The sequence below is a fragment of the Mugil cephalus genome, chromosome 21 (assembly GCF_022458985.1).
Source record: "Mugil cephalus isolate CIBA_MC_2020 chromosome 21, CIBA_Mcephalus_1.1, whole genome shotgun sequence".
In the NCBI taxonomy this organism is placed as follows: domain Eukaryota; kingdom Metazoa; phylum Chordata; class Actinopteri; order Mugiliformes; family Mugilidae; genus Mugil; species Mugil cephalus.
In genome coordinates, this window is record NC_061790.1 from 4,650,888 (window position 1) to 4,666,562 (window position 15,675).

Consider the following 15,675-nt stretch of genomic DNA (forward strand, 5'->3'; position numbering starts at 1 on the left):
GCTGTTGTAGGATCTTCTGTGGATGCAGTCTTCCTCAAATCCTTCTACCTCTTCATGTAATCCCATCAGATCAGGGCTGTGTGGGGGCCACGCCATCACTTCCAGGACTTCTTGTTCTTCTTCAGGCTGAAGATAGTTCTTAATGACCATGGCTGCATGTATGGGGCCTTTGTCTTGCTGCAGCACTGAGGACGACATTAATCCTGACCAAATCCCCAACTCAGCCCCAAACTTGCAAGGAATTTGAAGTCTCTTGGCCTTGTGACCACGTCAGAGGTATGGATTTTTGGCTTCAACTCTTCCATCTCTTCATATTAGACTCACAGATGACTCACAGCAGCGATATCGTTGTCTCTTCAAACTCTAAGGGCCCCGGCACAACAAACGACAAGCTGACAAACTCTCGCCAACAGCCGTGGGTTGTTCATAGTTTTGGTCGAGTGTCCCACTCCACTGGCGCTAGTCGGAAAACCATTGGCTGCTTTTCAGGAAATGTAGGATGTTGGATCAGTCAGTCAGAAACCGCTCTCTGATTAACTGCATAGCGGATAAAATGTAAACGCACTGAACGCCATGATTCACGACAGGCCAGCTCAGGCGATGGTATGTATCTCTTCTTAGCTTCCAAGCTAACTGTAGCTCTTTGCGCTGGCCATTAGTCTTTGTGGTGTTCAAGTGCCCCTACAAACAGGTGACACTATAGTCGGCCTTCATTGCTGGTATTTCTTTAATGTCAGTTCGGTGTGTCCTTACCGTACGAACGCAATCAATGTCAAACTATTTTCTTTCTTCTTTCCAAGTCATTTTCCTTTCACCTTTCTCATCCTTTATCCCTTTCTTCCCTCCAGCTAAGTGACTGAATGTTACTCTAACATAGTGATTTATATCTAATGAAGTGTTTTTTTTTTATATTAGCTAATCATTGGATACTGGATAATTGCTGCTTCACCAGCTAATCGGTTTCTTGACTGAGTGGTAGATTGAATTATAGACAGCCTACCTGACTGCAGGTTAATCTTGTATTGTCATTTTGTCAAGCAGCGATTGATTCCTTACTTCAGTCTTTAAATATCCTTTCAGACGAAATCACTTGTTAACATCTGGCCAATCACGCTGTAATTAGCCAGTCCGGCATGATTCATAGTTGTTACCACCAAGGCTGTAAGCGTCGTGCAGTTGTGAATTTTTTCTCACCTGATGGTTTTAGACTCTTTTGGTGACAGACGCGACACTGGGCGTTTCTCACGGGCTGACCTGGTACATGCTCCACCAGCTTACAGAACATTTCTGGCTCCTTTGAACCGCAGGTGGCATTGGCTGATATATCGGCCATAGTCGCCAAATTCAACACAGCTGGGAACAGTCCTGTAGGGAAAAAAAACAAAAAAAATACAAAAACAATCACACATGGGCAATTGAAAATACAAAAATTGACTACACAAAAAGGAAAAGTGAAATGATCTCGTATCAAACATGCAGCAACACTTTACATTGAGCTTCTCATCTGAGTGTGTAGATCATGAGAATACAATACACACTGCATTTGCAGTAAGTTAAGTGTGTGAGTCTGATCATCATTAGCAACAGATTCGAGCCCGTACGGTAGCAGTTCAAATTAGACCAGGCCGGTTTTCTTCTTCAAAGCAAAAGATTATGTTCAATTGCCAAAAATGCTACAGTGGGGGGTTATTAGGAACATCCAGCGCATCCTGCTTTGCATTCAGGTTTTGTATTTGAAATCATTAAAATTATGCCAGTTCCTCTGCCTAGTCTTGTTCCAAGCGAGCCAACTAAACGCTCGCATTTCTGTTGTACTGAGGTTATGATTAATTAGCCTGGAACATGAGGGGGAGGGGGAGGTTTCATACCTTTCAAGTCATTTAATCCTGGTGTATTTTCAGTGCAGCCTAATGCAGTTAACATCATTTACCCCTAACAGAAAGAAGCCACGTTCTTTATCTTCTGATGATTAAAAAAAAAAAAAAAAAAAAAAAGAGTAGTGACAGTAAATTGCACGGTCAGCTTTCAACTGTGCAGACTTTGAGGAATGTAATATATCAAAAGACAGTTCATCATTTCATTACGTGGCCTAAGCTAAATACCTTTTCTGTTCAACGATATGTTTCGCTGCTGGAGCCGTAGGATGTAAACCCAGAGCGTAGGTCCGCGGCCCCTAGGGGGTCCGTGGAGGTAACATGAATCCAACATATTCAGTAAAGGGATAAGTGATTGCATAATATTGAATGCATATGCATAATAATGTATATTTATAAAAAGCACTAAGACGAGTTCAATATAGAACACATGTAGTATGTAGGGGGTCCGTACTTAATCGCTCCATCAGTTTGGGCTCCCTGGCCTGTAAAACATATATTATAGAAAATATCCTGAAGTAAACATACGGTGATCACCCATAACATTATGACCACTGATAATAATTACCATTCAGTATATTTGTGACAATTCAGTGTTCTCCTGGGAAACTTCTGATGGATGTTTGGCACAGTGGTAGTAAGTTGCTCAATACTATCAAGTTTATTCACCAAAGCAAAATAATTAGTCAAGGTACAAGCTACCGTCTCCTCCTACATTAGCTTTGACCACCCTATTTATTGGACTTAATACAGCTGCACGGTGCACAGAATTAGTATTTATAAATCTCAAGGGGATTTGTTCGTGTAAGATCGAGCGTGAATATCAAAAGATTGGCATCCGATCCCTTGATTGGGACGTCCCGAGTACGAGATGCACTGCAAAAATGACAAAAAATAATCAGTCAGTTTCTTATGTTTAGCTGGTCTTGTGTTTGTACAGTATGTGCAATGCTGTAAAATGTGCACGCACCAGGCCAAGTAGGCTGTTTTGTAACCAAAGAAGATACCGATCACTTCTACAAGTCATTACCACCCAGATGTAGCATAAGAAATGTGTTGTTTTCGAGCTTCTAGATGCTATGGGAACAACGCAGACTAGTACTCAGAGCGAGACACTTGTTGAACATACACGTGGTTCACATTTCCTGTCTGGAAAACACACACAGATAAACACACAAATATATTTCGGTGCATGAGACGTCCATGTTTAAGGTCACCAACTTTTATAGGTCTCAGCAGCGTGTGTTTGGACACAGTCGCAAACAAGGATGTCATAAATGTACAGTATCTGTACACAGACGAGACAGACGGAATGGAAGAGGAGATGAAAAAGTGTGAGAAGCACTCATGAAAGTGCGGACAGCCTGTGTGTCCAGATGAGTCCAGCTGCTTGGCCAGATGTCAGCGCTGATGAACTGTGAAGAACATCTGAGACACCCTAAGTCTCTCCCATACACGTGTACACATTCTCACACGCACACTCGCAACGAAACGTACACACACTCAGTCAAAACACAAATGCTTCCAAATCCTCTCCATGGCGACATCCGAGAACCCTCCACCACTTAGGAAGCCCAGGAAATCTCTGAGGAAATCCCCGATTCAGATGACAGACAAGTTGTCACTGCGACTGCAGCTTTTATACTGATATAACGGAACACGTTTATGATTCACCGCTGAGCAAAGTCTGTTTTTTTTACAATTCTACACTACGGTTTGTTACTACTTCCTACTCATCATGTTACTGTTTTGCACTACTTTCACAACACACTGCCTCTGTTTATTTATTCACAAGCTTACTAAGCTCAAACTTACTTCTAACTGTATATGCACCATATACATCAGGCATAACATTATGACCACCTTCCTAATATTGTGTAGGTGTCTGGTAACAGGATGTTGTTAGTGGGGGGGGGGGGTCTTTGGGTCCTGTGGGTTGAGGGGAGGGGCCTCTATACATCATCCCACAGACAATTGATCGGTTTAGGTTGCTTAGTGAATTTGGAGGCCAGGTCAACAAGTTGTGCTGTTTGTTCATGTTTTTTGAGAAGTTCTTAAACTGCTGGTGTTCAACTACGGGTCCACGACCCCTAGGGGTTCCGTGGGTGTACTGCAGGGAGGGGGTCACAAAAACTTTGCTTGATTAGACATTTTTACCTTTTTTTAAAAAAAAATTTTCCCCATAAATTTCTTTGAAAAACACATTAACATGCATCCAACATATTTTAGTAAAGGGATAAATAAATTACCGTTTCACACAGAGCGCAACACTACCCAGACCTGTCAATCTAAGGCCCTATCGCTGCTGGGCCAATCACAAGGCCACACTGACTCCCGCAATCCCCGCAATTGGCCGAGACCCTTTTCAGCCCCCAGGTGAAATCCCAGAGGCACACTATACACGATATTAGCGGAAGAGAAGCTAACAGCAGCTTGCTGCCATCAGCATTTAGCTGCGTTTAAAGTTAAAACTTGAATCTGTCAACACACCACTTGGGTATGTTTATGTCAGGTTTGTTTATGTTTACGGCAGTTGCACGTCCACCCTACTGTCTGAAATAAGGACATGAATATCTGAACCTGTGTAACCTGTGTCTGGGTGCATCGCGCTGGGGATCAAGGAGGGCCGTTGCTAAGGGTTGGGGGTGCCTGGTCTGGTCTAGGTGGGTGCTACATGTCTAAGTAACAACCACACGAATGAATGCCAGGCCAGTTTGTCAGCAGTACTTTGTATTGTCTCAAGAGGGCGAGTGTTGCTTACTTCTCCTGTGAGTGGTCATAATGTTGTGGCTGGTCGGTGTATCTATCTATTGTTTAGCACTAGCAAGTGTAGAATCGGGCCAAATTTGGGCCTAATCACTTGAAATCCAGTTTGAATAAGGCGATGACAATAGAATCTACAATCAGCTGCAGTTTTATCTGCTCAACAGACCAATTTCTCACTATGCTGCTGTGAAAATATCTATTACAGCCAAGTCCAAAAGGCGAGTTTTCTCACCAGCTCGCCAGACCAGTGCAAGTTCAAGGTTCATGAGTTGTGAACACAACTTCACATGTTGACACCACAAGCTCTGAAAGGTGTTCTACTGCCATCTACTTCATGGTGACTTCACAATTACCTGCATGCATGACGCTAGGTTATAAGTCAAACCCATGACTGCTGCACTGGCAGCTACATTTAAAAAAACATGTTAAAACTTGTGGTAGAAAAAAAACTGACAAAGTACAAGAAAAGGTACAACAGTGTGGTCCAGGCTTTGTCCAACCTACAGCATCAGTGGCGCCGCTCTGACGGGACATAGATATACCAGTCACCAGCTGGTTAAAACATCGCTTCAGAATTTCTACTGGCCATGCAAATGCAAAAGGCCTGGAAGATATGTGCTTCCTAATGGAGCACCCCAGTGGGTACTTACTTTGAGGGAGTCCCCAGAACAGTTTGTTCTGAAAGAGGCAAAAATGTTCTTTCCAGGCTGCTCCCTCTTTCTATGTTAATCTATTTTCAGGGTCAGAGCCAAGCATATGAAATTATCATAACTGGAGGGGGGAGGGGGGGCTGCACAAAAACCGATGGTGAGCACATTAGCGTGAACCACAGTAGTCGCAATGGAGGCACGGTGTCAAACTGAGGTTTCGGTTTATTTGTTGGCAGTTAATGTTGATGTAGGCAAGTTAGATCCATCACTTCCTCCCATTAATAATGATGATGGTTTCAACATGAACGATAGACCCACAATAAACAACAACATCAAGTCCCACCATGTTAAAATGAAGTGACTGAACTGCAACTTCCCATTTCTGTCACTTAGCTTCGTGTCACACTGAAACTTTTACACGTGTTGAATCAAAACCGTTTTATCATTGTGGGATTTCTTTTTAGTCACCTCAAGGTTTTAAATCTGATATCTGGTCAAGCTGTCAAAGAAGCCAGTCGGGGGAGGGCAGGTTCAGCTCTTTTCACAGCTCTCTTTTGTCCATATATTCTCAATTTCAATAGCGGCAACAGGCAAAAGATAAAGTTCTCAAAGAAAGTAACAGTATGCAAGCGTTGTATATACTAGTACCTTGTAAATCTACTAAAGAAAACCCTATTTGTGATGTGTCCGACTGTTAAATTATTTTAGGTCTCAATGCAAGATCAAGAAAGCTGTTTTTGTGAACATATTTTTATGCTTGTTGTTCACACTATTTATAACTACTGCCTCGCGCTTCTGCCAAGAAATCAAGCCAACATCCTGCTTATTTCTGGGTTTTGATCCACAACCTGGAAGAGCCGCCGCGTACAAACGTGTGTGGGAGACCGTGCAATCTTTAAAAGTGTCCTTTTACCCCGATTTGAGACAGCTAATACTTTAAGCTTCTTATCAGTTCCACGTGCCCGATTTCCAAAATCACACAATCAACAGTGTTGTATCCATCCATATTATTTTTTTTTTTTTGGTTTAAGAGTATGAGTTAAGTACTTAGCCCTTTCCAAAAACAAACTGGACTTGTCTGGGTTTTCTTGCAGATGTTTCCCCACTCATCCAAGTGACCTTTTCAGACTAAATGGCTGGTTGGGTTTTTATTAGGAACATCTGTGGATGGTGTACACTTGATACTCACATGATTTGACTTCTGTTGTTGACTTAAAACTACAATGAGAGTTTCACAGTCAGGTTGGTTTTCTAGCGACCAAAGGGAGTTGGGGACCGATTTTAAGCCTGTGTCATCGTCCCCCAGATGTTCCTAGTAAGAACCTAAACTCCCCATCAGTGACAGAATGAAAGAAGCAACTTGTATGAGCATCTTCAAGAAACCTCAAAAAGTCTGATCGTGTGCACAAAGCTGACTTCGGCTGGTGATTCTTTCTCTCTCGCCTTTTATGTTGAACAATGAAGTGAGATAACAGAGAAACGGAGAGGGCTGGCTAAAGACGAGCAGGGACGACGGGGTTCACATTACAGATTCGCTCAACGACAAGGACACAATGATTGTCTGCCGACGGGTCTGTGGCTGCCATGCACACATACACAGGCACTCAGGTTCATCACCTCCCATTCTCTTCTCTCCGCTCTGATAACTGCGGTAACCTGTCTGTCTGCCGGTCTCTATCCCGCCATATACGCTCTGTTAACCAGACGTCTCAAAGGATTTGCTGCCATGCAGGTTCTAAATTATAATAGTGCCGAAATGTATAAGTGTACCCCGACGAAAGCGCAACATTGTCATTGCAGAGGGAGTCATTTCAACATCCTAAACTTTGGATGACGTAGCATTTAGTTTCAGCATGAGGTTCACTGACTTGGTTGGTTTTTCTGTCTTGAGGCCTTTTATCAGTGAATGAACTTCTTCCGTAAGGTTTGTGACAACCCATCACCTGATGCAAAATCTGCCTTACAACTATCAAGTGTCTGTTGTAATTGCTGTTTTTAAAGGTCTTAACTGGGCAAATAAACTGAATTAGGCGTACACGCGCAAAGAGACTAGCAGCAGGTATGCAATGGTTTGATTTAGTTTATCATTAGATGCTCAACGGCCTCTCCATCCAACACCCACAATCATACTCACACCGCGATCAAGAGCAAGGTGGATTAAGTGTCTTGCCCAAGGACACAACAGTCAGACAAGGGATAAGGCGGGATCGAACCACCAACCTTTCGGTTACTGGACGAACGCTCTACCGCCTTAGCACCGGCCACGTAGTGACCAGAGACTGTGAAATGATTGCAGTGATCATATATGACTTTCAGCGGCGCAAAGAGGGTACAAAGTTGTCATGCTCAACTTTGAGACTGACATGCTCAACTTTGAGACTGACACGCTACGGCAACACATAGCTTCAAACATTTACCACAGGGAAACCACATCCACAGTAATATCAAAATGGACCAGCAGCACATCATTGCAATTTCAGACAAAGCCAAACTTCACAACTGCCATATGTAGAACCAAAACAAAATGAAACGTGACGGAATTTACTTATCACCTTATCTCAAGCACTGGCTGCCTAGGGCTAAAATTCATTTTGGCAGGTGGCAGTAAAAACGTACTAGTCAGTTTTGACTGGTGACGCATGAGCCGCTCTACTGTTCTCGGTCATTTGTCCCCCTGACAGTACTTCCTACATTTCCCATGAACACTGCAGTAATGCTACGTGATGACGCATCAGATGCCCATTGGCTGTGCGCAGGCACACTACAGTCTGCAGTGCAACCAGCGCGAGAAACCACAGGAACGAACAGAGTCCGCCTGAAAACACACAGAAGAAGAAAAAGAACGAACAGACTCGAAACAGGAGCAGGGAGCGTAGACTGTAAAAACGAGGAGGGAGCTAGCTAACAGTAAAGTAACTGGGACAGACGTCTGGGGAAGAGAAGAGGAAGGAAGCAGGAGATGAGAATATCGACAGAGCGCGTAAAACGTAGAAACAAAAAAGTTCAACGCTAAATGGCTGACGGGTTGGGAATGAAAATCCAGTTGTGCTCATCTGATATCAAAGACTTCAATCCAACCAAAGCCATTGACATCTGGCATACTGACACGCTGACATGAAGTTGTGCGCAAACAGGTAACAAAGGGAACTGAGGGTGGCTCAGATGCAGACATTTGATTCTTGGAAACTTGGAACTTGGAAATTATCAAAATAAAAATGAAAAAGAAATGAAATGTTTGCAATTGCTGTGTATATTTTGTTTTATATATTATACTTTCTGTGCGTTTTTCATGCCCACAATGCTAATAAATTGATCAAATGCATTCAGTGATGCTCATAATCTCTGGAAAGTCTCCAGCCACGTTGCCTGGTGATCAAAAAGGTTTATTTAGAACCCTGTTTCCCACCCCAAATGTTTCAGACTGAAACAAGCAAAACAGGAAAATATTGCTAGTGCCTGTTCTTCTGGACCGTGCTGTCGTTCTTAGCTCTAACGGTTTACAGGTGCGTCACAGGTCAAAGGTTGTTGTTTCAACCACCTCAAAATTGAGCTTAGTTAACTAAAGTTTTTTTTTTTTTGCCCATCATCGCTACGAGAGTTGCATTATCGTTCTATAGTCTCTTGTGTTGGCGTCAATTTTAATCTCTTCCCCCATTTCCTTCTTCCTGCAGTTCCCTTAATTCAACATTTAATTCTAGTTTTCTAAAAGTGAATCCACTCCAATTTCCTCTTCATCTCCAGTCACACATGCAACAAGTTTATAAAAGTGAGAATAGTGAAATATCAACGGGGTAATAAAGACCATCAATACAGAAGCGTATATTGAATCTAAGGAGGAAATGTTCGCAGTGACCACATTTCAGACGGCGACAGCATATTCCTTTTATCTTATAAAGGTTTCTTATTGAATTATGAATAAAACTTTATTTGCTTTTTTTTCTGTCATGGTAGAAGATGACTCTGCATGGTTTGCCTTCCTGTGTGTGTGCGTGTGTGTGTGTGTTTGTGTGATGGATGTGTTATTGTTGAGTTCTGAGGCTAGATGTATGCTTGATGGAATAAGAAGGAGGTTGAAAAAGACAGGACCATCTCTCTCCGTATCCCCCTCTCTTTTCTCTGCGCAACTTTCCGTCTCTCCTCCTCATCCCGAGCAGTCGCGGGGAGAAAGAGGGAGTGACGTGAACGGAGGGAAAAGATAGAAAGATTGATGGAGAGCGAGAGATGGATGGAGGGATTCCCGGGGAAAGATAGAGTGTTGTTTAAAAGGGTCAGGACTGTGAGAGGAATGAAGGATGAGACAGCAATAATCCTGTAAACACACGCACAACCTTTAAACACACCAGATATTTACATCCAGGTGTGTGTGTGTGCGCATTTTATCCCTGTAAATATAAATATATGTATTCACAGAGAATTAATTTGGCAATTCGGCATCCAGACATACACAAACAATACACAAAGACACTCAACACTCAAATTAATTCCCAGCCTTCCAGCAGTAACAATATAAACACGAATCAGTCCACAGCTCGTCTTCAGCTTTGTGAGGCTAAAAAAAAACAAAAAAACAAAAAAACACCTAATCTGCTTTGTTAGCTCAGCTGTGCACAACAACTTGAAATACGATTTCTCTTCTTCCTTTGAGTTTCACGGCCAGGGCAGGGATCCAGGAAGATGGGATTTTAACAGTTTAACAAGGACAGGGGAATTCAGCGCATGCCCCTAAGTTTTTGACAAAACGCACGCGTTTGAGGTGAAATCAAAAGCGGCCGCATTTTCTCTGACACCCTCGAAATCACTCAGATTTAATTAGCTGGTTATTTGCGCCTGTGAAGCCCGTTACAATGAGGGAGTTAAAATAGTTTTCTTGAGTCCACCCATTCTGCTGCTGCTGCTCATGACCACGGACATGTGGTCGATTATCAGTGTTAATGACTCAACACCGTCTCTTCATACCTAAAATATAAAAATATATACAAAGTAGACTAAAGAGAAACATGACATAGCACATGACAATATGCAATATACATAAAGTGACTGATGCAAACCCGATAATAGTGCAGAAAAGATGGAGTGAATATATACATATATACACAGTATATAAGGCATAAATGTCCTCAGAATAGTGACTGGTAATGCCCAGAGTCTATCTTCTGTAGTATTAAAATTAATCTTACATTGAAGTGCCAAAACTGCAGTTCCACAAATGGCCACTTGAGCTTGGATCTAACAAGATTGTCGATCTCTGCAAGACTCTCATGTTGCAATAACTGACTTTACAGCAGAAATAAACATGCTCAGAGACTTTTGTAATTCACGGCAACAATTTCTATACGGCTCTTTGTTCATTTTTGAATTAGCCAGGAGTTTGGTGAGATCAGAAAAGCCAAGAAGGCGCTGATCGTAGCCACCACAGAGAGCTTTCGAAACGCCTATTCAGGATAGGACAGGAAATTCCACTGTGTCCACTAATCTGCCACAATACGTAAAGTTTACAATGATCAAGAAGGTAAAAAGAGTAAAAACTTATGAGTCGCCCACGGTTAAATCAAAAGTTGAGCGATTATGACCTGCCATCATCTAAACGTAGAAGAAAAGAACGCAAGACTAATAGTGAACACGACCGCAGCCTGAGTCACAGTCGGGGCTGGACTGTGGTAAAGTAGCAGCAAGACAAAAGTAATTTACTGGCTCAAGGTAACAAGACAATTATCTGAAGATGCTGCGATAGCGCAGTGCACACGGAGGACCACAAAGCTCCTCAATAAAGGGTTCGAGACCTCGGTGAAATAAGTATATCAATTAAATCATTAGCTCAAAAAAAAAGAAGCGAGGCCGTGGTAATTGAATCGTGATTGATACCAAACCTGAACAACCGCTGCTCTTCACATCTAGGGGATTGTAATTAAACTGTATACATGCGCCATATATTTGACTCCGTATATACCTGATAATAGCATCCATTAGCATCAGTCCTCATAAAAGATGAAATAATAATAATAATAATAATAACTCAAGCATCCTCACATAAAGACAAAAATTCTTCATTAACTCTGAAATGTCATAAACTTAGTATAATCAGGAACTGAACTTTAAAAAAAAACAATTTCTTGAATGGAATAATGGAAATGAACCTGACGTGACAAGCATCAATTTATAACCATCACAAATGGACGGTTTAAATATAGAAAGTAATAAGTTTTCATCTTACTAACATCGCGCACACACACAAACACACACACACACATATAGCTGGCGGCTTGTCCTACCCACTGCTATTCATTACAGTTATTGATGGCTGAAGTTCAGTAAAGCTCACATCTAACAAAATAAGTTAAACGCACACACACACATCAGTCAGTGCCCCCTGTTTGCTGCATGTACGACAAATGGAGGAGTCTGCGTCTGTCAGCCTATGTTGTACTGATAGAAACGTCTACCTTAAAACAGGCTGTATGTGATTTTGATCCATGAAAAATCAGAAATAATAGTGAGGTGACAAACCGTACAACATCTTATTCATGTCAGTCCTTTTCCATCCATATTATTAAACCCTTATCATTTAAGCTAGCTGTATGTATATGGTGTATATTTACAATTTCTTGTAGATTTGTACACATGCAAATCTTATATGTGTATATATTTATATATATATATATATATATATATATATATATATATATACATGATGATTATACTATTGTATTTTATTTGTTTCATTATTATTTTTTAAATTAATTTTAATTTTAGTATTTATTTTATATTATGCAGGATAAACAATAAAATAAAAAATAATGAAAAAAAATATATATATTTTTTTAAACTATTTAAATTAGTCTTTCACAGCACTAAACATCCAAGTCGAGTATTTTTCGCAGGTAATGTATCAAATCTTTATATTAGACATTTAATGACAACCGTATATAAAAGATGGACAAACCCTGCGCTTACTCAAAAATGCGCCTAGATATAATTGAAAGTGAGTGAGAGAACAATTAATCCTGACTCATTTCTGGAGAAAGCCTCAAGTGGCCGTTTGAGGAACTGCCGAATTTGTCACTAGACAATAGTTTCAATTTTTCGTCCTATTGGGTTTATTAGGATTGACTTTAAATTCATGTTTATTTAACATTTTCATGGCTGTAGCTTCATTAATAATACTGATTATTGTGGTGATTTTTTCAGTGTGTGCATTCACGGAACAGCTACAAAAATATACTAACAGCCCTTGAAAGGTTTGTGTCTCACAATTTCACTTAAGATATTAGTTTGAAATCTGATTACTGCATTTTAGAACTGTACCATAATCTGTATTCTAGTGCAGGCAGGCTTAGGTGGAAAAAAAAAAAGAGTTTATGTTACACAATGTACGTAAATGCATATAAAATCAATCTGCTTTTCACTTTATCTGTGTCTGGCTTCCCCCCGCTGTGTTCCTTAGCGTTATCCCTCCACGCCGCTGTAAATAAATGTGTACTTTAAGCTTTCTCGTTATTACTTGTCTGCAGAGATAAGAGTTGGAAAATATACATTAATCTGTACTTTTGTTTCCCCGCCTCTATCTCCGGCTTTAGATCTGTTGGCCGCTCTTCTGTCGACCTTCAGGGCTTTTCAGGGAAAGTTGAAATAAAAACTAAGTCAACATCCTGCTCTCACTAAGACTTCCTGCCTTGGGAGAGTGCGTGTTTGTCTGTGTGGTTTCCCATCAGCAATGAAGCTCCTCCAAGCTCCAGTGTCTGGCTCTGCCTTGAAATAGAGCAATGAATTAATTATCATTCAATGAAAATAAAGGCAGAAAAACCATCGAAAAAGATGGCGGGGCTGATCAAAAGGGTCAGGACATTGACCCGTCTCTCTTCTCTCATCTCCGTTTTTATTAAATTTCATTTCACGTGCTTATACGCCAAGATCTAATTCAAGTTATTTCCCCTTAATACATACCACATGTCTGTTACTGGTCATTAATTACACTCATTAACCGCAACTACAAGTAACACCAACGCGGTTTTGATTTTAAAATGTTTTCACCCTTTAGTCACTATAATTACTGTAATTACTCACTTTCACAGTGAGAAGTCACGTGTTACCCCAAGTTACATTTTTATCCTGCGTGTCTACAAAAAGGAAATTACACTCATGTTCATTTAAGCATAAAGCATCTATAATTGTAAGTGCACTCAATTTCAGGAAATTAGAGACTCAAATGTTGCATTTTTCCATACCCATTACAAAGAAGAAGAAGTAGCAGTTTACAGGCTCACGTGTTGGTGTCCATGTGTGTTTGTGTGGTTATTTTTGCAAATGTTGCCCTCTTCCAGACGGTCATAAACTCAGACTAAACAGGAAAACCACAAATTTATAGACAGTTAATGCCCCACTGACACACAGACGTACACACAAACAACACCGATGAAGTGGCCACGTCTGCTGGAGGCTAAAGCGGTCACTGCGCTCCAGACTTGAGGGGGTTGTCAGGGGGGTTCCTGCAATCCAGGAGGCAGTCGAATTATTTTTTGCAGACTTGACTAAATTGCGCTGTGCTGTTTACAGGTTCTAGTAAACAGTTGTCGACCATCAATCCTCCTCATTTGGCAAATGTTTGTCCCATTGGCTGGATAACTTTCCCAATTTACTATCGGTATGGGAGGCTGGTCAAATTTTGTCACTGTTGGACAATCACAGAGGCAAAACATTTTAATAAAATGTTTGGATATGGAGTATGGACACAGACTGTCTCGCCATGGACAAACTCCCCATCAAGTTGTTCTTAGGACTCCTGAAGAGGGGTCTTAAGAACAACCCGCTAGCTTGCCTGATCCGGTCTAACTAAGGTTGGGCAGTATGTATCATGGTATATCGTGGTATTTTTTATTTCATGGATAATCAGGTGTTCACAATGTTTTCTACTCGTTGAGAGAGGAATAAATGCAGTAGATTGACTGAGGATGGACTGTTTTACTGTCATGATGGGTAAATATCGTAGAATAATTCCACACTAGTAGTAAAATAGGTTTGCATGGCTCCGTGTTAGCACTGCAACATTGGCCTGACAACGTTTGCAAAAAATCTCCTTTTTTGGCATATTTCGGCATATTTTTGGACTTTGTCTTCAGGATCTTCTCGTTCTGCCACTTAGTTTTCGGACCTTTCCATCTTCACAACACCTCGCCGTGACACAGTCACACCAATGGTCGCCCCATGCATGTGAAACGCCGATCTGAAACAGTGTCTCACGGCAAAACATTCTGACTGCCGTTTAAGCAAATACAAAAGTTTAAAAGTTCATATTTTGGAAAAAAAATACCGGTATTCAGTATGAACCATTATACCGACCAGCCGTAGGTCTAACTTCCAAGTAATTCAAAAATGGGCAGAGAAGGTCACAGCGAAATAGGTGACAGCTAGCCGGACTGGGCACCTAAAATCCAGGGCTCCAAGGAGAAATTAGCCAAAGAGACCAAATCTGGCGGTCATTGCAACACTTCTGTTAAAACATTTTAGCACTGCGTCTATGGCAATGATTCCCAACCACTGTGGTGCGGGAAATTATCCGATTTCACTTAATGGGTCAGAAAATTATTTATTTACTGCAATTAAGTTTTTGTTCGTCTGTGCCGGTGACAGGCAGAACAATCCAATAGTGATGGCAGAAAGTAGATAATTAACCTGTCTATCTACCTGTTGCCTGTTCAAATAACAGATTAAGTCATTGTTTGATGGATAAATACTTGAAAGATAAAATTCGGACCCAGATGAAGGTCCTAGTACGAGTAGTGGTCAGAAGAAAGCAAATACGATGAGCTCAAGACAGTACAATTAAAGTTATCTTTCCTTTGGATTTACTTTTACTGGGGAACCAACTTGGCTGACTTCATTATGCTTGTTGTGTGGGGAAAAGCTGTCTAACGCTGACATGGTTCCAAACACACTTTTATTTGGTGGTGTGCTGTGAGATTTTTCTAATGTAAAATATGTGCCACGGCTCAAGAAAGGTTGGGAAACACTGGGTCACATTTGCCACCAGATGACCATTAGATCCGTTTGGTGAACTACACTTTTTTGCTTCATTTTTAATTCTCGGAGGTTGATGTGATTGGTTCAAGCAAAAGATGGCCGTGGAACAGGAGGAAGACGGGTACACCAATCAGGTATAACATTAAAACCACCTTCCTAATATTGTGTTGGTCTCCTTTGTGACTCCAAAACAGCTGAGACTCATCATAGAATGGACATGGACCTTCTGACAGTGTCCTGTGGTGTCGGGGTGCCTGGTCTGGTCTAGGTGGGTGGTAGATTCACGCTAATGCCAGTTCCAAACGTTTCCAAGCAGAACACTGAACTGTCACAAGCGGCTCAATGACTCAGTTCAGTCATATTTTACATGG

At 41.2% G+C, this 15,675-nt stretch overlaps 1 protein-coding gene across 8 annotated transcripts in view; it reads right to left on the reverse strand.

The window, feature by feature from the left end:
• The window catches only part of lama2 (laminin, alpha 2), a 213,214-nt gene that overhangs the window by 169,621 nt on the left and 27,918 nt on the right, over positions 1–15,675 (reverse strand). For all 8 annotated transcript variants that reach the window (XM_047573377.1, XM_047573380.1, XM_047573379.1 and 5 more), the window contains exon 2: positions 1,195–1,365. In XM_047573377.1, the coding sequence (XP_047429333.1) occupies positions 1,195–1,365 (171 nt within the window). The remainder of the gene's footprint in view (positions 1–1,194; positions 1,366–15,675) is intronic.